General features: G+C 49.5%; 1 protein-coding gene across 2 annotated transcripts in view; it reads left to right on the top strand.

Moving 5' to 3' along the window:
• The window catches only part of DOT1L (DOT1 like histone lysine methyltransferase), a 108,648-nt gene that overhangs the window by 40,278 nt on the left and 43,616 nt on the right, over positions 1-24,754 (top strand). For both annotated transcript variants that reach the window (XM_038772092.1, XM_038772091.1), the window contains exons 5-7: positions 929-1,157; positions 8,372-8,466; positions 11,333-11,395. In XM_038772092.1, the coding sequence (XP_038628020.1) occupies positions 929-1,157; positions 8,372-8,466; positions 11,333-11,395 (387 nt within the window). The remainder of the gene's footprint in view (positions 1-928; positions 1,158-8,371; positions 8,467-11,332; positions 11,396-24,754) is intronic.

Raw genomic sequence — 24,754 nt, 5'->3', positions numbered from 1 at the left:
GGGCTGGAAGAGAGGTTGGAGGCCGGGGGGGCGGGGTGTCCGAGTGTCAGGGGCCTGGCAAAGCAGCCTGCCGGGTAGTCCCTCGCCAACCTGGCACCTTGTGAATACTTGGGCAACAGCAAGCGGTAAGACCCTGTGGGACATTTTCAGTCACTGATTTTAAGCCATCGATGAGTGGTTGGTTGGAAAATTCTCCTAGTGGAGGACATCTTTTCCCTGGAGGGCATTTTGCTCTCCAGTAGACTGTCGGTCCAACAGGAGGAAAGAGACCAGGGACCGAGAGACAGTGCTTAGAACAGTGCTTTGCACATAGTAAGCGCTTAATAAATGCCATTATTACATTAAATTAAGCTCAGATTGAAGACAGAAAAGGAGGTGCGAGCTGGGGGACGCGATAGTGCTGGGTCGGACCGCTGCACTCAAGAAGAAAGACTGGGTGTAATCAGTGGTTGGGCAGCCGTCTAGTCCGGGCCCCTTTGTACTCACTGCCTGCTTAGTGTCTCATTATTTTGCTTCTCCCGTGTTTAGAAGGGGAAGTTCATGGGACTCGGGCTTTGTGGGGCAGAAGGGTCCAAGACAGGAACTTGGCCATCAGCGTTGTGTTCTAGTTGGGAGGAGCAGCGACCCCGATGCCTTTCATGACGCTTCTGTGCCCCCTACCCCTGCCCGGCAGTGGAGCCACCAAAGGCGAGCGGACCGCCGCCTGCTTAAGAGGGACTGCGGACCATCCGGGACTTGGGAACACTTAAGGGTTTACGATGATGGAAAGTGAACGGTGTTTTCGGATCTCAGGAATTCTCTCGGCTGTTTGAGCGGCGCTTGAACGGGTGGGGGCGGGAATCGGATCTTCGACCTCTTCCGAGAGTCTCGTCTGACTTTATTTGTCATTGTATTGTCTTTCCGTTGCCTCTTCCCCAATCCCCCTTAGTGGAAAGGAACCACCCAGCCCATGAAACTGAACACTCGTCCATCCAATGGACTTCTCCGGCATATTTTGCAGCAAGTGTATAACCACTCAGTGACGGACCCAGAGAAACTCAACAACTATGAGCCTTTTTCCCCAGAAGTGTATGGAGAGACTTCGTTTGACTTAGTGGCCCAGATGATTGATGAGATTAAAATGACAGAAGATGATTTGTTTGTGGACTTGGGCAGTGGTAAGTGTCAAGCCGACCTCCCATTGTGAGCTTCCACGGCACGTGTCTCGTGCCGGGGCGGCCGACCCCTGGCACACGTGCCAGAAGGTGGCCCGTAACCACCCTGCCCGGTGGGCCGTCTTCTGGGCGCCGCCTCCCACGTCGCCGTTTGGGGCAGTTGCCCCGATTTGGCGTCTGTGTGGTTTCTTGCCCTCTGGCCCCCCTCGTTCTCGGGGCCATGGCACAGCGAGAGATCTCGTGAACATGGAGCCCTTGCTGGCCCGGGTGCCCCCTTTCCTCCCGCTCTCCTCAGGCAGTGGCGGCAACAGTGACCTAGTCACTGCTGTTGTTGGTTCCGAGTGGCTCCTGGCCTGGCAGACAACTCCTTCTGCTCTCTCTCCACCTCCTTCCCCCCGCCCACTCTCTCCCCCCCGCTTGCCACCAAAAAAACGGAAAAATAAAACTCCACCTTTCCATAGCCTAGTGCTTTCGCATGTGTCCCGTCCCCCCTACCCCAGAATCAAAAATCATTTGATTTTTAAATGATCAGGGCTTGGGGACCGCTTCCATTGGCGGATGGGCTGGAAAGAGCCCAGTTGAGAGAAGACACGATTGAAGTTTACAAAAGCACGGAGGACTGTGAGGCCAGGGCGAGCTTGGGAAGTGTTCACTCTCAGCAGCTTGAAAGTGCTCGGTTCCAAAGGAACTTGAACAGACACTTCTTCACCCAGTGGGTGGTGAGCCTGGGAAATACGTTAATGCAGGAAGGAGCTCGTGCAGGCTGTAAAGAGAGGTTTGAGTGGCTTCCCAGACGAGCGGGCAGTCCATGCTGGGTCACCGCAGAGAAAGCCGGGCAGGTCGCTGGTCCTTTCGTCACCGTGAGGACGGGTGCCTAGGCGGGGCAACCCGTTCCAGCATGCTCCCCTCAGCATCTGGCGCCGGGCTCTGTTCGGAGCCCGGATCCTGGGCCGGATGGATCGTTTGTCTGACCCAGATGTAGCAAGCCACGGGCTCTCGACTTGTCCTTTTCGCAGAATTGCTCCGAGAGAAGAGTTGCATCACATGGGTCTGGGCATCTGGATCTGGCGTGGACCTCATCTTTCATCTGCCCCAAACTGCTAGCAAAGCTGTGATCATTGAAGTTCTCACAGTTCTTGCAGGCTAGGCAAGAAAGGTTGAGAGTGGTAGAATGATTGTGTTTCCCGAGTGACAGTCAACCGATCAAGGGTATCTACTGAGCACTTACCGTTTGCCAAGCGCTCTACTAGAAGTCTGGGAGGGAACCGTACAGTAGGGTTGGCAGTCACATTCCCTGCCCACTAGGACCTCATAATCTAGAAGGAGAGACAGACTTGAAAAGAAATTGCAGGTAGAGGAAATAGGAGAGTATAAGAATACGAAGGGCTATATGAGGATCAAACAGCTGAAAGGAAACTTTTCTTTTGGCTGGGAAGAGCCCTGAGCTGCTTTATTTTCAATAAGTTTATTTTCAATAAGTGGAAGATTTGCAATCGAGGAGGCAGGGACGGGCACAGATAAGTCAACAGGTGAGAATTCTCGATACGGCAAGAGATCGTCAAATTGAGAAAATAGTGTTTATGATAAAGACTCTCCAGAGTCAAAAATATGGACCCTACCCTAGCATTGTAATAGAATAACCATATTCATTATCCTGGAGATAACGGTCTGTCTGAACTGCATTCTATGTGTTAAGCACCTTGCCCAATACTGGACTTGGAAAAAGACCATCAGATCGGACACAGTTCCTGTCCCGCATGAGTAAGGAGAAGGAAACTGAGACCCAGAAGTGACTCGCCCAAGATCACAAAGCAGGCGAGTGGCGGAGCCGGGACCAGAACCTGCATTTCTTAACTCCCGGCCCCGGGCTCTCTCCGCCAGGCTGCACCGCTGTTATCCAATAGCCAAAATTTCCAGTTGGTATCGTAGAGAGGTCAAGAGGAAGCGATTGGGTAAATCAAAGGGGAGTTTACTTCCTATTTTTGGTTTGGAGGAACAAATCGCTGTCGTCATTGTGGTTCGTATTACGTGTTTACTCTGTGCCCAGCACCGACTCAAGTGCTGGGTTCGGAACCAGATAGATTGGACCCAGTCCGTGTCCCACACGGGGCTCACGGTGTATTTCTTTCTAGAGAAGCAGCGTGGCCTAGTGGATAGAGCACGGTCCTGGGAGGCAGGAGGACCTGGGCTCTAATCCCGGCTCCACCACTTGGCTGCTGTGTGACCTTGGGCAAGTCACTTCACTGTTCTGGGCCTCAGTTACCTCATCTGGAAAATGGGGATTAAGACCGTGAGCCCAATGTGGGACAGGGACTGTGTCCAATCTGATTTGCTGGGCTCTGCCCCAGTGCTTAGTACAGTGCCGGGCACATAGAAGGCGCTTAGCAAGTAACCCAGTTATTGTTGTTGTTATTTTGTTGCCCATTTTACCCCTGAGGAGAGTGAGGGACAGGGAAGGGAAGGGATTTGCCCAAGGTCCTGCAGCCAGCAAGCAGCGGAGCCAGGATGATAACTCGGGTCCTGTGATGCCCAGATCCGGGCTCTTTCCGCTAGGCCAGGCTGCTTCCCAATCCCAAACTGATGAGAACTTTTCATTCATTCATTCATTCAATTGTATTTATTGAGTGCTTACTGTGTGCAGAGCACTGTACTAAGTGCTTGGGAAGTACAAGTTGGCAACATAACTTGGAAGCACAAGGCAATGGAGGCAGGCAGCCTACTCCCAAAGCTGCTTCTCCGTGTTCGCAGTGAATCAATAGTTTTTCTGGAGTGCCTACAGAACAATGTAATGAGCACTTACGAGAGGACAGAGTTGGGAGACTCGATCCCTGCTCTAAAGGAGCTTCCCATCTTCTGCAAGGGAGACAGATGTTAAAAAGAGTTAAGTACAACGTATGTGTGGCTTGTGTTCCTTGGTGCCACAGCGATCGGGTTGGAATCAGAACATCTTGCTACCCCATCCTTGCCCTGCCTGGCCGCAGATCTGTGGGGAGCTACTTCAGTTGTCCTCGTGCACAACACGAGCAGGGAGAGAGGCGAAGACCGAGTCTGGCTGCCGGGAGCTGTCGTCGGCTGGGTGCCCTAGGGCAGAGGCGGACCACCCGACCACCACCTCAAGATTCACTGGTGCCCATTGGACTCCTTTTCGCGTCTTGATGACTATAAACGGCAATGTAGAAGAGCCCGTTCTCCCTGATAGGAGCTTCTTCCAGGGGTCACTCAGTCAGATTGGGTGCTTACTGTGTGCAGAGCACTGGACTACACTTGGGAGAGGACAGTAGAACAGAGTCGGTAGACACGTTCCCTTCCCTTCGGGATCCAAAGTTCGAACTGCAAACTGGCTACGAACCCCAGATATGAACCTTCCCATTTAGGTCTTCATGGCCCAGGCCCTGGGAACAACAATAAAGATAGCGGGGACTGGCCTCAGGCTACAAACCCCAGATTTGAGTCTTCCCATTTGGGTCTTCATGGCCTGGGCACCAGAGAAAATAATTTAAAAATTTGAGTGCCGACAAAAGGGGGTAGTGGTTTCATGCCATGAATCCCAGATCTGAGTCTTCCCATTTGGGTATTCATGGCCTGCTTACTGGGGAGAATACTTTAAAAATTTGGGTGCCAGCAAAAGGGGGTCTGGCTTCGTGCCATGAATTCCATGCCATGTTTTATTTTGTTGTCTGTCTCCCCCTTTTAGACTGTGAGCCCGTTGGGTAGAGACCGTCTCTTTATGTTGCCGACTTGTACTTCCCAAGCGCTTAGTACAGTGCTCTGCATACAGTAAGCGCTCAGTAAATACGATTGAATGAATGACTGAATGAATGAATGGTCTCCCAGAAGCTGCTAATTTGTGATGGTCACGGACATCTGTGGAATGAATTTGTCCATCTCTGAGGGTTGACTAATGTGGCCCCCAACTTTGTCGTTTTGTCCTCTCCCAAGTACAGTGCTCACTCTGCACGCAGTAAGTGCTCAGTCAGTTCCATTGATTGACTAAGAAGGGGCCAATAGTGTAGGAGTGTCTTCCCTTGCCATACGTACAGGACTGCTCAGTCAGTCAATAGATCGGTGGTATTCATTGAGTGCTTACCATACGCAGAGCAATGTATTGAGCGCTTGGGAAAGGATAGCCTACAACAGAGTGCTTGACTGTCATCACTCTGCCCCCCATTTTAGGACAGTTTTATCCTCTGGAAACCTCGAGGGAAAATTTTTTGCTAGCCTGGCTGTAGCTGGGTTGGTTCTTCAGGACTCCCACTGGTCATTGTCTCTGATATCTTGCGCGCGGGTGTGAGACCCCCGCTAAAGGGCAGGACGTCCCCTGAGAGTGTGTTAGGGCATTGTTTGCTGTGTTCCCACCGCTGCCTAATGGGCCCGTTGCTTCCTTGAGTGCTGGAGTAGAGTGCAGTGGAGCGCCTCCGTCATTGGGATAGTGACTGCAGTGGGGTAGCGGGGGTGGTTTTGGCAAAAACTGAGTGAGCGGCTGCTGAGGCCCGTGGGACAAATGAAAGTACCACACAGATTCAAATTCAGATGACTAGTAGCACGCTTTCTAATGTGACTCAATACATGCTAGCATGAGGTATGGATTGTGGGCGGCGGGGAGGTGTCAGTCTGAACTTGATTACTCTCACCAGAAAATTGCCGGGGGTTTGGGCAAACCATTGCCTTGTCAGTGGCCTAGGGCAAAAGGCCTAGGACAAGGAGTCAAGAGACCTGAGTTGTCATCCCAACCCTGCCACTTGCCTGCTGGGTCACTTTGGGCAAGTCCCTTCACTTCTCTTTGCCTCTGTTTCCTCCTCTGTAAAATGGAGAAGAAATATCAAGGTCTGATCTAGTGTAGTAGTTGGCATGAGACCAGCGCTTAACAAATACCAGTTGTTGTTATCAGTCAGTCAATCAGTAGTGTGTCTTGAGCTCTTACAGTGTGCAGAGCACCATTGTAAGTGCTTGGAAGAGAGCAACGCAACAGAGTTAGTAGACATGTTCCTGGCCCACAAGGAGCTCACAGTTTAGAGGGGGAGATGGACATTAAAATAAATAAATAAATAGATAAATAAATTATAGCTATATACAGATATATACCTATGTGCTGTGGGGATGGGAGGGAGGATGAATGAAGGAGCAGGTAAGAGCGGCGCAGCAGGGAGTGGGAGAAGAAGAGAGGAGGGCTTAGTCAGGGAAGGCTTCTTGGAGGAGATCTGCCTTCAATAAGGTTTTGAAGAGGGGGAGAGCAATTTTCTGATATCGGGAGGGAGGGCATCCCAGGCCAGAGGTAGGATGTGGGTGAGAGGTCTGCGGCAAGATAGAAGAGATCGAGGTACAGTGAGAAGGTTAGCATTAGAAGACCGGAGTGTGCGGGCTGGGTTGGAGTTAGGAGAGCAGCGCGGTGAGGTAGGAGGGGGCAAGGTGGTTAAGTGCTTTAAAGCCAATGGTGAGGAGTTTTTGTTTGACGCAGTGGTGGATGGGCAACCACTGGAGGTTCTTGAGGAATGGGTCTGAACGTTTTTGAAGGAAAATGATTCGGGCAGCAGAATGGAGCTTGGACTGGAGTGGGGAGAGACAGGAGGCAGGAAGGTCAGCAAGGAGGCAGATAAAATAATCAAGGCGGAATAGGAGAAGTGCCTCCGTTAATGTAGTAGTTTTGGATGGAGAGGAAGGGGCGGATTTGGCCATGTTGTGAAGGTTGAACCGACAGGATTTGGTGACAGATTGAATGTGTGGGTTCAGTGAGAGAGATGAGTCGAGGACAATGCCAAGGTTGTGGGCTTGTGAGATAGGGACGGTAGAGGTGTTGTCTACAGTGATTGGAAAGTCTGGAGTAGGACAGGGTTTTGGTGGGAAGATGAGGTGTTCTGTTTTGGACGTGTTTAGTGTGACGTATCGGCGGGATATCCAGGTAGAGGTGTCCCGAAGGCAGGAGGAAATGCGAAACTGCAAAGAGGGAGAGAAGGGCGGAGAGGGAGATTTGGGAGTCATCCGTATAGAGATGGTAGTTGGGGTCATGGGAGCGAGTGAGTTCTCCAAGGGAGTGGGTGTAGATGAAGAATAGAAGGGGACCCAGAACCAGGCCTTGAAGGACTCCCACTGTCAGAGGGAGGGAGGCAGAGGAAAAGCCTGCAAAAGAGACTGAGAAGGAGCAGCCAGATAGATAGGAGGAGATCCAAGAGAGGACAGAATTGAGGTAGCCCAGCTTGGATACTGTTTCCAGGAGAAGGGGGTGGTCAGCAGTGTCGTAGGCAGCTGAGAGGTTGAGGAGGATTAGAATGGAGTAGAGGCAGTTAGATTTGGCCAGAAGGAGGTCATCAGTGATCTTTGAGAGGGCAGTTTCCTTGGTGTGAAGGGGACTGAAGCCACATTAGAGGGGGGTCAAGGAAAGAGAGTTGAGGAGAGGAAGTGGAGGCAATGCTAGAGACTGATAAGAACTGGGGATTTTAGAATTCATCAGAATCATTTTAGGAGGCAGCTGGGTTTCTGGTCATCACTGCTCTGGGGAGGAGTTGCCACCAAGCAGGGATCCCTTCCGTGTGGGTGGATTGTCATTCATTCATTCATTCAATCGTATTTATTGAGTGCTTATTGTGTGCAGAGCACTGTACTAAGCACTTGGGATTGTACAGTATAACAATAAACAGGCACATTCCCTGCCCATAAGGAGCTTGCAGTCTAGAGGGCTGGTCTCTTAGCTCTTCTCTAAGTAAGTGGCCAACGGTCAGCTGTCAGCCATCTTTGCATGGGTTCTTGGTAGCACCCTCCTAAGCGCTCATCAAGTGTTAGCGCTGCTGCCTTCTTGCTGAACTTTGCCCCTTCTACCGCTGCCTGCAGCAGTTCGGTCTGGGTTCTGTCCGCCAAGGAGATAGGCTGGTTCTGGAGCCCCTGCTGGAGGTCAAGCCAGTTTCCCCATTTTTGCCTTCTCCCTACTTCTCACGCCCTTGACGTGAATAACTGGGTGTTGGCGTCGGTCCCTTGTGCGGCTTCTTCCACTGCCACACCCTGGACGACTTTAAGTCAAAGTGGGGTTTTGACCCGTTACGTTGAATCTTCCTTTCCGTTTTTTGTGGTAAGTGGGTATGAATAGTTGACCCGGGTGGCCTTGCCAATTTTGGTGGGTGGGGGGCAGGGAGGTGGCGCGGAAGAAGGAGTGGGGGAGAATGTATTCAATCACCTTCCTTTAGAGCTGCTTGGGGGTAACTGAACATTCATTCTCTCTTTGGTTGAAGGAGTGGGTCAGGTGGTGCTTCAGGTGGCGGCAGCCACCAACTGCAAGCATCACTATGGTGTGGAGAAAGCTGATATTCCAGCCAAGTATGCCGAGGTGAGTAGTGCCATCGGGAAACCGTCTGCCAGCTTCTGACTTGGTTGTGGCTTGTGGCTTTCTGGTAGCAGCTATGCCTCACCAAGTTGAAACTGTGGGTTTTATGCCAAGACACCCTGAACTGGTTCTGGGAAAACCAGCCGCTCGGGCTTCCTGGTTTTCTGGGCAGATGCATCCTGTGCTGTTGGTCACACCCCAGTGGCTTAGTGAAAAGAGCATGGGTTTGGGAGTCAGTGGTTGTGGGTTCTAATCCTGGCTCCACCACTTGTCTGCTGTGTGACCTTGGGAAAGCCACTTAACTTCTCTCTGATTGTTACCTCATCTGTAAAAGGGGGATTAAGACTGTGAGTCCCAAGTGGGACAACCCGATTACCTTGTATCTACCCCAGTGCTTAGAACAGTGCTTAGCACGTAGTAAGCACTTACCAAATACCATCATTATTATTATTAAGTATGGGCTGATTGATGTGGAGCGGCTGTCAGTAGAAGCCCAAAGACCGATTTCTTTTCCTTATCGCATAGTGGCGGGAATTCTGATTTCTAGCTGAGAAAAGGGTGGAAGACTCAAACCTCAGGGAGGGGGGCAGGTTTCGCCCAGCCCTTGGATTTCCCGAGTTCCTTCCAAGCTCTCCTGCCCAGAATGGGCCCCAGTTGGGTTTGGCTTGAAACCCAGGGTTTTATGGCTGGAGGCTTGTAAACTTCAAATGTTCCGCTTAGGAGGCAAGTCTGCTCCAGATCATTAGGGGTTTCCAAACCCCCGCAGTCTTGAGGCTTTCGCTCCAAGAACCCTCCCCGGGACCCACTTCCTCATGTATTCTCCCTTGCGCTCGGGGCCGTCCCCCCGCGACCTGCCCTCTCCCACCCTCAAAACACACATGCACACACTGAGAAATTCTTCCTGGATGTGAGCTAAGAGCAGCAGCAGCAGCAGCAACAACAACAGAGCAGCAACAGAGAAGCAGCGTGGCTTAGCGGAAAGAGCACAGACTTGGGAGTCAGATTGTGAGTTCTAATCCTGGATCTGCCACTTGTCAGCTGTGTGACTTTGGTCCAGTCACTTACCTTCTCTGTGCCTCAGTTCCCTCATCTGTAAAATGGGGACTAAGACTGTGAGCCCTGTGTGGGACAACCTGATTACCTTGTATCTACCCTAGCGCTTAGAACAGTGCTTGGCACACAGTAAGCGCTTAACAAATGCCATCATTAATTAATTAACAACAGAGAAAGTGTGCCTCAAAACCTAGGGTGCATCTCGTTACCTGCTCCTGCCACTACTGGTGTTTCTTGCCAGGCTCCTGGGAGTTTCGTTATCTGTCTCCATGGTCTGCCTTCATGACTATAAGACTAGTGATGATGACGATGGTGTTTTTTTAAGCTCTCACTCTTTACCAAGCATTAGGCTGAGCGCTGGGGTAGATACAAGAGAATCAGCTCAAGACTCAGTTACTGTCTCAGAGGGTGCTCAAAGTCTAAGAGGTAGAGAGAGCAGGTAGGTAATCTTCATTTTCCAGATGAGAAAATCGAGGCATAGAGAAGGTAAATGACTTGGCCAAGGTCCCACAGCAAGAAAGTGGCAGAACCGGGTCTAGAAGGCAGGTTTCCTGACTTTCCGCCCTGTGCCCTTTCCACTGTGACTCCTCCAGAACTGGGACCTCTCCGCGGGGTAGCCTATTGGGTTGCTTTACAAAGGTATTACGGAATAGCTGGGACCTGCAATTCGAAATGGTGTGCTTAGTGACCGACCGTGCCGGCGGGGCAGCCCCACAAAGATAGGGGCATTAAAGTATCATAGTGTGATGATTGCACTTATTCGATGCCAAATTTTCCCTCACCCAACTTAATTATTCATCCAGGAGACATAACGGAGCTTAGTAGTCTCAAAGAGAAACCCTGAGCCCAGATGAGTTGCACTTAAGCTATATCAGCTGCTCGGGTCTTGCATCTATCACTCACTGGTATTTATTGAGCCCCTGCTGGGGACAGACCACTGGACCGAGCGCCGGGGAGAGGACAGTGACGTGAGTAGGCCCAATCCCTTGCCCTCCAGGAGTTTAGGGTCTGCCATGTGCAGAGCACTGGGCTGAGCGCTTGGGAGAGTCCAGCAGGGTTAGAAGACACCCTCCATGGCCCCCGGGAGCTTACGGCAAAGTATGACTTTCTCGTCTTAGTCCAAGAAAAAATCAGGAGGCCCGCTCCTCCCCACATTACATGAACTCATCGACTTACTCGCCCGAGCAGAGGGAGCCAAGTAAAATAGGCAAGAAGAGAAATTGCTTCTGTTGTTCCTGTTACCGCCTGCTCCCCGGGGTTTGGTCTTTTCTCACTGAGTTGTGGCCGGAGGCACGGATGCCGGGAAGATGACGAAGACCCCGGCGGCAGCAGGAGTGATTTCCCTTCTCACTGGCTCTGCTGGCCACTTTTGGAGTTTTGGAAAATCCAACTCCATCCAAGAGTGGTCTCCATGTGGCCTGGTGTAGCACCCTACATATAGGTTATCACTCTTGTTTTCTTCTGTTTGTTATGAGATGGGATCGAACAGATTCCCGGGTGTCCGCTTGAACAACTGCTCGTTTGTACACGCAAAAATGCCTCCAGTCACTCTTGACTGCCTTCTGCCACGCTGTTTGCTGCCTGGGATTTTTATGGTCACAAATAGCTGTAACTGAATAGCTGTGATAGCCTGCACCTGGAAAACAAATGGGAGAGGAGCCCCAAGAGCTGAGAAGGCAAAGAAAAAATCCCACCTATGCATTGGATGGAAGGGTTCTGAAATTAGTTGGAAATTGTTGGCGGAGTTCTCTCCTCTGCTAACTTTGTGGTACTGCCCGATGTCACATAATGGGTCATTTCGTTTTTCTCCCTCTAGACAATGGACAGAGAGTTCAGAAAATGGATGAAATGGTATGGGAAAAAGCATGCAGAATACACAGTGAGTGCATTTCAAAAGGAAAGCTTCATTCACTGTTTGTTATTGATGATGATGATGATGTGATGAATGTGAAAACCTTTCCCTTTTTTCTTTCCAATGAATTTGCCTTCTGATTTTGTTAGGCCTCCGCTGGAAATATGGTGTTCCCCCAAAGTTATATGACCTGTTTTAGTCCAAAGTGATGGGTGTTGCAAGAACTCTTCCCCGTAAGGATGGAATTTGCCCAGGGGGTAATTGGAGGTGGTTGTCCCCCTCTCCCCCCAGGGCCCTCATTGCTTGGGGGTGGGGGCAAGGTGGAAAGGAGAGTTGCTGCTGTCCCTGCCTTGGGTCTCTTCAGTCTCCCTTGAGCAAGCAATCAGTCAGTCAGTGGTTATTGAGCGCTTACTGTGTGCAGATCACTGGGCTGAGCTCTTGGGAGAGTTCAGTGCAGAGGAGTTGGTAGACGTGATCCTTTTCTGCTGTGTGACCTTGGGCAAGTCACTTCACTTCTCTGGGCCTCAGTTACCGCATCTGTAAAAAGGGGATTAAGACTGTGAGCCTGATGTAGGATAAGGACGGTGTCCAACCTGATTTTCTTGAATCTACCCCAGTGCTTAGACCAGTGCTTGCTATACAGTAAGTGCTAAACAAATACTGTAATTATTATTATTGTCGGGTTAGTAACAGCGAGAGAAAGAGCCCAAGTCAAGTGGAAAGAGCCCAGGGCTGGGAGTCAGATGACCTGGCTTATAAACCTTGCCCTGCCACTCGTCTACTGTGTGACCTTGGGCAACTCACTTCACTTCTCTGGGCTTCAGTTATCTCATCTGTAAGAAGGGGATTAAGACTGTGAGCCCCATGAGGGACATCGACTGTGTCCAGTCTGACTAGCTTGTGTCCAGTTTCCCCCAGTGCTTAGTTCAGTGCCTGGCATATAGTAAGCGCTTAACAAATACCTTAAAAAAAAAAAAGTTCTCCCTCCAACTTTGACTTTGAGGCCTATGAGCGGGAACTGTGTCTAATCTGATTAATTTATATCTACCCCAGCTCTTAGAAAAATGCGTGACACAGTAAATGCTTAACAGATACCATAAGAGAGCGAGGGGGGGACTCTGTTGTTTCCCTATCTGTAATTAATTTAAATTAAATGTCCTCCACCCCCACTACAGTGTGAGCTCCTTGAGGGGCACAGATTGTGTCTACCAACTCTATTGTATTAGACTCTCTGTGTGCAGAGCACTGTACTAAGTGCTTGGGAAGTACAAGTTGGCAACACATAGAGACGGACCCTACCCAACAGTGGGCTCACAGTCTAGAAGGGGGAGACAGACAACAAGACAAAACATATTAACAAAATAGAATAAATAGAATAAATATGTACAAATAAAATAGAGTAATAAATACGTACAAACATATATACATATATACAGGTGGTGTGGGGAGGGGAAGGAGGTAAGGGGGAGAGGAAGGAGGGGGATCAGTCTGGGAAGGCCTTCTGGAGGAGGTGAGCTCTCAGTAGGGCTTTGAAGGGAGGAAGAGAGCTAGCTTGGTGGATGTGCAGAGGGAGGGCATTCCAGGCCAGGGGGATGACGTGGGCCGGGGGTCGATGGCGGGACAGGCGAGAAGCAGCGTGGCTCAGTGGAAAAGAGCATGGGCTTTGGAGTCAGAGGTCGTGGGTTCAAATCCCGGCTCCGCCACTTGTCAGCTGTGTGACTTTGGGCAAGTCACTTCACTTCTCTGGGCCTCAGTTACCTCATCTGTAAAATGGGGATTAAGACTGTGAGCCCCATGTGGGACAACCTGGTCACCTTGTAACCTCCCCAGCGCTTAGAACAGTGCTTTGCACATAGTAAGCGCTTAATAAATGCTATTATTATTATTATTATAGAAGGAGACAGACATGAAAATAAATTAGGGATAGGGGAGATAGTAGAGTGGAAGGATATAGACAAAAGTGCTGTGGGGCTGGGGTGAATATCAAAGTGTTTAAGGGTCACACAGCCAAGTGTAGAGTTGTTGCAGAAAGGAGGGCAGTAAGAGGAAATGCGGGCTTAGTCAGGGAAGGCCTTTTGGAGCAGATGTGATTTTAGGAGGGTTTTGAAGGCAGGGAGAGTGATGGTCTGTGGGATATGAATGGGGAGAGAGTTCCAGGCCCAAGGGAGGACGTGGATGAAGGGGTTGTTGCCGTTGGGATAGATGAGATCAAAGTAAGGTGAGTAGGTTGGCATTAGGCAGGTGGGACTCAAAAGGAGGACGTTGAATTTGTCTTGGAGAAGGAGACTCTGACCAGAACTCTGACCAGAACTCAGGGTAGAGGAATGGAAGAAAAATTTATAAAGCACTATTCCTGTTTGCAGAGAACCATACTGAACGCTTGGGAGAGTACAGTACAACAGAGTAGGTAGAAATGTTCCCTGCCCACAACGAGCTTACAGTCTAGAGGGGGAGACTGACGTTAATACAAATAAACAAATTGCAGATTACAAATACAAATTACAGAAGAGCTGTGGGACTGAGAGTGGGGCAAAGATCAAGTGCTTAGAGAGTACAGCTCTGAGTGCATAGGCGACGCAGAAGGGAGAGGGACCCGGGGGAAAGAGGGCTTAGACGGGGAAGGCCGCTGGGAGGAGACATGACCTTAAAAAGGCTTTGCATGGTATTTATTGAGCGCTTACTCTGTGCAGGGCATTGTACTAAATGTCTGGAAGAGTACACTACAACAGAATTAGCGGCCCTGTTCCCTGCCCAAAATGAGCTTACAGTCTAGAAGACGAGCTTACACAAGATCGGGACACAGTGAGTAAGCTGGCACTAGTTGAGTGAAGCCTGCGGGCTGGGCTATAATAGGAGACGGCAGGAGAAAATGCGAGACTGCAGAGAAGGAGAGATGTCTGGGCTTGAGAAGGAGATTTGGGAATCATCTGCATAGAAGTGGCAGTTCAAGTCCTAGGAGCGAATGAGTTCTCCAAGGGAGTGGTTGTAGAAGGAGAATAGAAGGGGACCCAGAACTGAGCCTCCAGGGACTCCCCCCCCGCCCCCAACACACAGTTAGAAGGTGGCAGGCAGCAGAAGAGCCGGTAAAAGAGACTGAGAAGGAGCATATTAAGTTGTGAAATATTTCCTGGTGAACGGAGAGCAGTGTAGGTGCTACACCCTTGTGCAGTTGGTCATCTCTTCCCCGGATACTCCCTGGCCCCCAATCAGAGCATCGTCTGTTGCCAAGACAGTATTGACAAGCACCCATTTTAAACCCATTTCAAGGATCCATTTGGGCATTTGGAAACCAGAACATAAGCTTAGTGAAAATTGGACCCCGAGGGCGGCTGGATAATGAGGCATCTGGAACCGCAAACATCCACTTGGAATTGGAGAACTGATGACTCGGGAGTGACTTGGCTCCTTTCATCGCTGTCACCTTGGCAAAAATGTTTAGATAGGGTTTCGGAAGGAAGGAAACTAAGCCTGTTTTTTGGTCTTGGTGTCACTCGAGGCTCTTCCAGCCTTCTGAGTACTAAGGGCAGTGTTGGCTTCCCCTTGGCTCCTGTTGGGTTATCGAAGCTAGAATGAGAAGCAAGGCGGCAAAAGAGAAAACAGTGCCAGGCACTGCAAACTTTACATGTGACAACACAACAGTGGAGTGGGGACTGTGTGGCTCACATTGGCCTTTCAGCCACACGTCTACTCTTAAGCGAATTTTTCCACCAGTGGTGTCATCTCCCCAAACCAAGGACAACTAGGTACTGAAGCGGGCAACTGTGACAAACTGTGCCCAGGTGAGACTCTGCTAGACTGTAAGCTTGTTGTGGGCAGGGAATGTGTCTACCAACTCCTGTTGTATTGGACTCTCTCAAGTGCTTAGTCCATTGCTCTGCACACAGTAAGTGCTCAGTAAATACCAGGGATGATGACAATGGTAAGCGCTCAATAAATACCATTGATTGATTGACTGATTGATAGTCATCATGTGCATTTTCACGATGGGAGGAATGGGGACATAGTAAGCAAAGTTGGCAGTGAATTGGCTACAAGCTCTGCCAGGCATAATAGAAACTCTGTTATTGGGCCTTCATTAGCCTCTCAGAAGGAACAAAAAACAGCAGTCCAGAATTCATCGTTGGCTAGAAACGGTTCGTAAACTGTGTATGTTGGTTCCCTGCAAGGGGCTGATGACCACTAGTAATAATCATTCTTATAATAATTGTGGCAATAGCTAAGCACTTCATCTGAGCCAAGCAGTGTGCTAAGCAGTGGAGTAGATAGATACCGGATAATCGGGTTGAAGCCTTTTCCTGTCCCGCATGGGGTTCACAGTCCAGAGAGGAGGGAGGATGGGCATTTCACCCCTATTTTACAGATGAGAAAACTGAGGCCCAGAAAAGTGAAGTGCCTTGTCCAAGGTCACCCAGCAGTTAGGTGGCAGAGCCGGGACTAGAAGCCAAATCCTCTAACTCATTCATTCATTCATTCATTCATTCAATCGTATTTATTGAGCACTTACTGTGTGCAGAGCACTGTACTAAGCGCTTGGGAAGTACAAGTTGGCTTGGGAAGTACAAGTAACTCCCAGGCCTCCGGCTCTTTCCACTAGACCATGTTGCTCTGTCTCTGAGAGGTGTCAAATATGTGAAGTACAGCTATTCACTTCCATTTTTTATTTCACATTCCACAACCTTCTTGAATTTCACCTGGGGTGACAGAGGCCAAGTGCATTTTCATTTATTTTTGAAACATCTTGGCCTAATTTCTCACTGAAAAAAAAATCTTGGCACAGCACAAATGTTGCCTAATACAAGGATTTGTAGGAAGACAGCGTGTTGTAGGAGATATGTCTGGGTTGGAGCTTGCTTTGTAGGAAGTATGCAGAAACTGGGGATAGTTTTATAAGAATGGAATGAAGTGCTTGTCACTTTCCCCAATTTCCTAATGGGAAAACTTCTGTTTGAATCTGAAAAAGTGATAATGAGTGGCCAATACATGTCTTATGGATAGTGTACCTCAGTGTGTCTTTGAATGGCTGAGCATTAGTTTTCAGGGTAGGAAAACAAAAGAAAAATAAAACACACCCCACCCAAGTAATTTCCTCTCTCCCCATGCCCCCCCCCCCCCCCCCCCCCCCCCCCACCGCTTTTAATGAGGTTCCTGGAGCAGGTCCTAAATTTGATTGCTGTTGTGTGGATTTTGGTAATGTCTGAGCATTATAGTTTGCAAGGTTGATGGTAGACTCTTTTTTGCCATAAAAAGTCTTATCTTAACATCATTGTTTCCAGAGAAATCTGATGGGAGCTAGCTTCCAAAATCAGATTGAAGAGAAGGTAATTTTAACTTTGCTTTGGGAATTAGGGCAAGTATTTAGTTACCACGTTAAGCTGAAAATTTCAGTTTTACCATCAACACACTGAATTTCATAATATTGGCTTACAAACTGTAAAGCAGTTGCCTCCACTGGCCCTCCAGCGCTCTTGGATTTGTTTCACAGGGCTTATGATGAGCTTGATTCCATGAAGAAGCCGGCAAATTGTGGTGTTTCTCCTGGAAATGTTTGGAACCACCACTCCCCCTGCCCCCCCATTTCAGTAGGAAATGAGATGTGCTGTGGTATTTGAAGAGCCCTCCAAATTCCCTGTGACTTTGACAAGACTCCCTATTTTGGAGGCTTGGATTCTTGCCTCTGTTTATTTCTGAAATGAACAAGAACCTAAAAATAGCCATGTGGATTTTTCTAGGCATAATTGACTGTTATTGGGCGCCAGAAATGTTGTCCGAGGGCAAGGGCTAGAATGAGCTTTTTTGGTATGTGATCAGTGTGGGTGGGGCTAAAAATAATGTTAGACACATACAGTGAGCCAAGCACTGGAGCAGACACTGCCAACATTAGGCCCTGCAACCCAACAAAGGCCAACCTTTTTGGGTGCCCAAAGTGGCCGGGACCCTGGAGTCCATATTGGCTTTTTCGGCCCCAAACACCCCCTTAATTACATGGGTCTTCTGAATGCGAAGGACAACTGTGTATGTATAGAATTGGGCATGAGACCTGAATGTGTAGGGAGAGAGCCTATGCAGTTTTCCTGCCTTTCCCACCCTTGAGCTGTCCACACAGTAAATCTTGGGCCTGAGTGCAATATTTAGCTGCTGTTCATTTCTGGCCCTTGTTGACCGTGGCTTGCCTGGGGCATGGTAAAGATGATCTGGCATCTTAGTTTTAGACTGTGAGCCCACTGTTGGGTAGGGACTGTCTCTATATGTTGCCAACTTGTACTTCCCAAGCGCTTAGTACAGTGCTCTGCACACAGTAAGCGCTCAATAAATACGATTGATTGATCTGGCAAGAAGCTGCCAATGGGGCAAACCCTGCCCACGTGTCTGGAAACATAGTAGGAATGATGGGGATTTGGACTGGTCCAGCCTCTCGGAACTTTTGGCATTCAACTTGGAGATTGGGTTGACCGGGCAGGGCCTGTAGTCCTGTCGGTTGCCCTGCCCGCGGCAGCTCATGGACCGGTTTCCCCTGGGGTTGCCAGGGAGCCCGCCCGACGGTGCTCTGGACTCGTGGAGCCTTCGAGAGAGGTAGTCGGAGAAGCCGCTGGGCCCTAGGTAGCATCGTCTGTTGCGCGGGGTCATCCGGTGGAATGCATGTGCGCCCACACACACAAACGCATACGTTCAGTCTTGCCTAAAGTGTCCCGTACTTGGGCACAATTGCTGGTTCATTGTGTGGAGCAGGGAGACAGCGTCGATCGCTCCAGGCTCAGCCACTGCTGCAGGCGTAATTCCCCTGCACTCAACCCCCTGCTCTCCTCCCTCTCTGCCTCCAAACCCCGATTATTAGCGGATTTTGGATACCTGTAGGGGTGGTGACTTACCTCTGGAGGAGAGGAGCAGGACTGCCAGTGACCTCCCATGCATGCACCTTGGTTCCTTCTCCAGATAGGAATTGGCTGCTGTGGCAGATAATAATAATAATAATAATAATAATAATAGTATTTGTTAAGCGCTTACTATGTGTAAAGCACTGTTTTAAGCACTGTGGGGGGGGGGATACAAGGTAATCAGATTGTCCCACGTGGGGCTCACAGTCTCGAGCCCTATTTTACAGATGAGGTAACTGAGGCACAGAGAAGTTAAGTGATTTGCCCAAAGTCACACAGCTGACAAGTGGCAGAGCCGGGATTAGAACCCATGACCTCTGACTCCCAAGCCTGGGCTCTTTCTACTGAGCCACGCTGCTTCTCTGCAGATGCAGTAGGTTCGTTTTCCACAATCAGTTTCGCTTCCTCTTGGTTCCCCGCGGCAGCCTGAGGTCCTTGGCTCAGCCATCGGGCCACGGACAACGATAAGCTCCCTTCCATTATCTTCTCCATCCGTCATTGGTGCAGCGATTTCCCTCTCCCTCCCCTCCCGCGCGCCTCCCCCCGCCCCCACCATTACTCCAGAGAACAAGGGCCCATAGCGCTTTCCAAACCCTTCCCCAGCACCATTTTGCAAAATATGCAGTAGAATTAATGAAATATCAGAAATAAACAGTGCTATGCAGGAATGAGGGTGGTGGTGATGATTGATAATAACAGTGATAATAATTGTGGTGTTTGTTAAACACTTATCAATAATAATAACAATAGTGGAGGTATATTTGTTAGGCATTTATCACGAGGCCAAGCACTGGAGTAGATTCAAGATAATCCAGTCGGGTACAGTTCCTGTCCCACATGGGACTTGCAGTCTAAGTGGGTGAGAGAACAGTTGTCATTATCCCTATTTGGCAGGTGAGGAACCTGAAGCCCAGAGAGGTGAAGTGACTTGCCCAAGGTCCCATAGCAGGCAAATGGTGGAACTGGGATTCAAATCATCATCATCATCATCAATCGTATTTATTGAGCGCTTACTGTGTGCAGAGCACTGCACTAAGCGCTTGGGAAGTACAAGTTGGCAACATATAGAGACAGTCCCTACCCAACAGTGGGCTCACAGTCTAAAAGGGGGAGACAGAGAACAAAACCAAACATATTAACAAAATAAAATAAGTAGAATAGATATGTACAAGCAAAATAAATAAATAAATAGAGTAATAAATATGTACAAACATATATACATATATACATGGGTGTATATATATATATATATATACACCCATCAGGCTGCACTGTGTCTCTTCTCAGTGAACATGGGTCCCCATGGAATTATGTCACCACCCTCCTGCCCAAATATTTACCAGACCATGGAAATTGAGTATATGCCCGAGGTATAGGGACACCTGTTTACTGAAAACCTTCTCAACGAGGAAGAAATAAGGGTGTACTCAAGTTATTTTTCATTTGACCAGTTCTACTGTTGCCTACTTGGTGGTGTTTTCATTTGACTTGTCTAGATCTCTCAGCTGCCCTTCTCCTGGAAACAGTAGCCAACCTTGGCTTCACTGACACTCTCCTCTCCTGGTTCCCCTCCTGTATCTCCAGCTGCTCATTTTCCGTCTCTTTCATGAACTCCTCCTCCGCCTCCCACCCCTAACTGTGGGTGTCCCTCAAGACTCAGTTCTGGATCCCCTTCTATTCTCCATCTACACCCACTCCCTTGGAGACCTCATTCACTCCCACGGCTTCAACTATCATCTCTGTGCAGATGATTCCCAAATCTGCATCTCCAGCCCTGCAGTCTCTGCAGTCTCGCGTTTCCTTCTGCCTTCAGGACATCTCTGCGTGGGTGTCCTGCTGACACCTCACACTAAACATGCTCAAAACAGAATTCCTCCTCTTCCCACCCAAACCCTGATCTGTCCCTCACTGTGGACAACACCACCGTCCTCCCTGACTCACAAGTCCAGAACCTTGTCGTTATCCTCGACTCATCTCTCTCATTCAACCCACACGTTCAATCTGCCACCAAATCCTGTCAGTTCTACCTTCACCACATGGCTAAAATCCACCCTTTCCTCTCCATCCGAACTGCTACTCTGCTGATCAAGTACTTACGGCCTGCCTCAGCTACTGCATCAGCCTCATTACCGACCTCCCCACCTCCTTGTCTCTCTCCACTCCAGTCCATAAGGCACTCTGCTGTCCAGATAATTTTTCACTCATTATCTCCCCACTCCTCGAGAACCTTCCAATGGCTGCCCATCTACCTCCACATCAAAGAGAAAGTCCGTACCATCGGCTTTAAAGCAGTCGATCAGCTCCCCCGCCACACCTTACCTTACCTGACTGCTTTCCTACTACAACCCAGCCCGCGCACTTTGCTCCTCTAATGTCTACCTGCTTAATGAACCTCGCTCTCATTTATTTCACCATGGACCCTTTGCCCCGTCCTCCCTTTGACCCGGAACTCCCTCCCCTCTTCCTGTCTGACACAGGGCTACTCAGTCAGTCGGTCAATGGTATTTATTTAGTGCTTACTGTGTCCAAAGCACTGTACTAAGTGCTTGGGAGAGCACAATACAACAGACTCTCGCCCCCTTCAAAGCCTTATTGAAATCCTATCTCCTCCAAGACCCCCTTCCCCTACTACGTCCTCATTTCCCCTACTCCCTCTCCCTTCTGCATCACCTATGCACCTGCATCTGTACTTTTAAGGCCCTTGACGTTCACCCCACCCTCGGCCCCTCGACACTTATATACATAGCCTTAATATATGTATTTCTATTAATGCCTGTCTCCCCCTCCAGACGGGGAGCTCCTTGTGGGCAGGAAACATGTCTACCAACTCTGTTGTAGTGTATTCTCAGTAAATACCAGCGATTGATTGATTGATTGGAGGATGTCAGAATGTTGGCCAGCCTGGAAAAATAATTTGTGACAAAAGAGTGCCTGGTGCTGTTTTTAGAAATACAATTTGAACAGGGATGTGTAGAATCAGGACAACACACATAGGGGAATTTCTTTAGAGCACATTGCAGGGTAGCAGCATGGCCTAGTGGAAAGTCTCTGGGCCCGAGAGTCAGAGAACCTGAGCTGTAATCCCAGCTCTGCCGTTTACCTGTTGGGTGACCTTGGGCAAGTCGCTTCACTTTTCATTCATTCATATTTATTGAGCACTTACTGCGTGCAGAGCACTGGACTAAGTGCTCGGAAAGTACAATTTGGCAACACATAGAGACAGTCCCTACCCAACAAGGGGCTCACAGTGTAGAAGGGGGAGACAGACAACAAAACAAAACAAGTAGACCGGTGTCAATGCCATCAAAATAGATTAATAGAATTATAGATATATGCACATCATTAATAGAGTAATAAATATGTACAAATATACACAAGTGCTGTGGGGAGGGGAAGGGGGGCAGGGCAGAGGGAGGGAATGGGGGCAGTGGGGAGGGGAGGAGGAGCAGAGGATAAGGGAAGCAGCGTAGCTCGGTGGAAAGAGCCCAGGCTTGGGAATCAGAGGTCATGGGTTCTAGTCCCGGCTCAGCCACTTATCAGCTGTGTGACCTTGGGCAAGTCACTTAACTTCTCTGAGCCTAAGTTACCTCATCTGTAAAATGGGGATTAAGACTGTGAGCCCCACATGGGACAACCTGATCACCTTGTATCCCCCCCAAGTGCTTAGAACAGTGCTTCACACATAGTAAGCGCTTAACAAATGCCATCAATATTATTATTATAAGGGGACGCTCAGTCTGGGAAAGCCTCCTGGAGAAGGTGAGATCTCAGTAGGGCTTTGAAGGGAGGAATAGAGCTAGTTTGGCAGTTGTGTGGAGGGAGGGCATTCCAGGCCAGGGGTAGGACATGGGCTAGGGATCGACGGCAGAACAGATGAGAAAGAGGCACAGTGAGGAGGTTAGCGGCAGAAGAGAGGAGTGTGTGGGCTGGGCTGTAGAAAGAGAGAAGGGAGGTGAGGTAATAATAATAATGATGGCATTTATTAAGTGCTTACTATGTGCAAAGCACTGTTCTAAGCGCTGGGGAGGTTACAAAGTGATCAGGTTGTCCCATGGCGGGCTCACAGTCTTCATCCCCATTTTACAGATGAGGGAAGTGAGGCACAGAGATGTTAAGTGACTTGCCCAAAGTCACACAGCTGACAATTGGTGGAGCCGGGATTTGAACCCTTGACCTCTGACTCCAAAGCCCGTGCTCTTTCCACTGAGCCATGCTGCTTCTCCAGGTAGGAGGTGGCAAGGTAATGGAGAGCTTTGAATCCAATAGTGAGGTGTTTTTGCTTCATATGAAGGTTGATAGGCAACCACTGGAGATTTTTGAGGAGGGGAGTGACATGCTCAGAGCATTTCTGTAGAAAGATAATCCGGGCAGCAGAGTGAAGTATAGACTGAAATGGGGAGAGACAGGAGGATGGGAGATCAGAAAGGAGGCTGATGCAGTAATCCAATTGCGATAGGATGAGAGATTGAACCAACAAGGTAGCGGTTTGGATGGAGAGGAAAGGACGGATCTTGGCAATGTTGTGGAGGTGAGACCGGCAGGTTTTGGTGACAGATTGGATGTGTGGGGTGAATGAGAGAGCAGAGTCTGGGGTGACACCAAGGTTGCCGGCTTGTGAGACGGGAAAGATGGTAGTGCCGTCCACGTGACAGGAAAGTCAGGGAGAGGACAGGGTTTGGGAGGGAAGAGAAGAGCTCAGTCTTGGACATGTTGAGTGTTAGGTGGCGGACGGACATCCAGGTGGAGATGTCCAGAAGGCAGGAGGAGATACGAGCTTGGAGGGAGGGAGGGAGAACAGGGGAGGAGATGTAGATTTGGGTGTCATCTGTGTAGAGATGATAGTTGAAGCCGTGGGAGCGAAAGAGTTCACCAAGGGAGTGAGTATAGATGGAGAACAGAAGGGGACCAAGAACTGACCCTTGAGGAACCCCTACAGTAAAGGGATGGGAGGGGGAGGAGGAGCCCGCGAAGGAGACTGAGCATGTGCGGCCAGAGAGATAAGAGGAGAACCAGGAGAGGATGGAGTCCGTGAAGCCAAGGTTGGATAGTGTGTTGAGGAGAAGGGGGTGGTCCTCAGTGTCAAAGGCAGCTGTGAGGTCGAGGAGGATTAGGCTAGAGTAGGAGCCAGTGGATTTGATAAGAAGGAGGTCATTGGTGACCTTTGAGAGGGCAGTTTCGGTGGAGTGTAGGGAATGGAAGCCAGATTTGAGGGGGTGTAGGAGAGAGTTGGAGTTGAGGAATTCGAGGCAGCGAGTGTAAACGACTCGTCCTAGGAGTTTGGAAAGAAAGGGCCTCAGTTCTGTGGGCCTCAAATTTGCCATCTGAAAAAAGGGGATTTCAGTCCCTGTTCTCACTCCCCCTTAGACTGTGAGCCTCACGTGGGACAGGGTCTGGGTCCAACCTCATTGTCTGGTATCGATCCCAGTGCTCAGTTAAGTGCTGAACAAATAATAATAATAATCTTGGTATTTATTAAACGCTTTCTATGTGCCAAGCACTGTTCTAAGCACTGAGATAGGTAGAAGGTAATCGGATTGTCCACGTGGGGCTCACAGTCTTCATCCCCATTTTACAGAGGGGGTAACTGAGGCACAGAGAAGTTGTGTCTTGCCCAAGGTCACACAACTGACAAGTGGCAGAGTCGGGATTAGAACCCACCACCTGACACCCAAGCCTGTGCTCTTTCCATTAAGCCATGCTGCTCCTCATTATTTTGAAGACTAGGAAAAGAGTTCATAGGGCAGTCAAGTCAGAGTCTCAGGTCATTGAGGAGCTGCCAGGCCCAGAATGTCATTTTGGTTGGCAAGCTTTTACCTAACAGTAAATTTCTTGATTGAGAAGAATTTCATTGGGGTTCAGCTGGCTGGGTGCCTCTTCCTCTTACCACCAAAAAAGAAAAAAAGTCCTATTTTCTCACATGCCAGTTGTAGAGCCCTATCTTTTTATGGGGTCGTTGAGCTTAAGAAGTGGAGGCAGAAACTCCTCACCCTTGGCTTCAAGGCTCTCCATCACCTCGCCCCCTCCTAGCTCACCTCCCTTCTCTCCTTCTACAGCCCAGCCCACACCCTCTGCTCCTCTGTCGCTAATCTCCTCACCGTGCCTCGTTCTCGCCTGTCCCGCCATCGACCCCCAGCCCACGTCATCCCCCGGGCCTGGAATGCCCTCCCTCCGCACATCCTCCAAGCTAGCTCTCTTCCTCCCTTCAAGGTCCTACTGAGAGCTCACCTCCTCCAGGAGGCCTTCCAAGACTGAGCCCCTTCCTTCCTCTCCCCCTCCTCCCCCTCTCCGTCCCCCCGCCTTACCTCCTTCCCCTCCCCATAGCACTTGTGTATATGTTTGTACGTATTTATTACTCTATTTTATTTGTACATATTTATTCTATTTATTTTATTTTGTTAATATGTTTTGTTCTGTTCTCTATCTCCCCCTTCTAGACTGTGAGCCCACTGTTGGGTAGGGACCGTCTCTATATGTTGCCAACTTGTACTTCCCAAGCACTTAGTACAGTGCTCTG

The sequence above is a fragment of the Tachyglossus aculeatus genome, chromosome X1 (genome assembly GCF_015852505.1).
Source record: "Tachyglossus aculeatus isolate mTacAcu1 chromosome X1, mTacAcu1.pri, whole genome shotgun sequence".
NCBI classification, from domain to species: Eukaryota; Metazoa; Chordata; class Mammalia; order Monotremata; family Tachyglossidae; genus Tachyglossus; species Tachyglossus aculeatus.
Note: the sequence above shows the minus strand (reverse complement) of the source record. Positions and strands in the feature narration are given on the sequence as shown.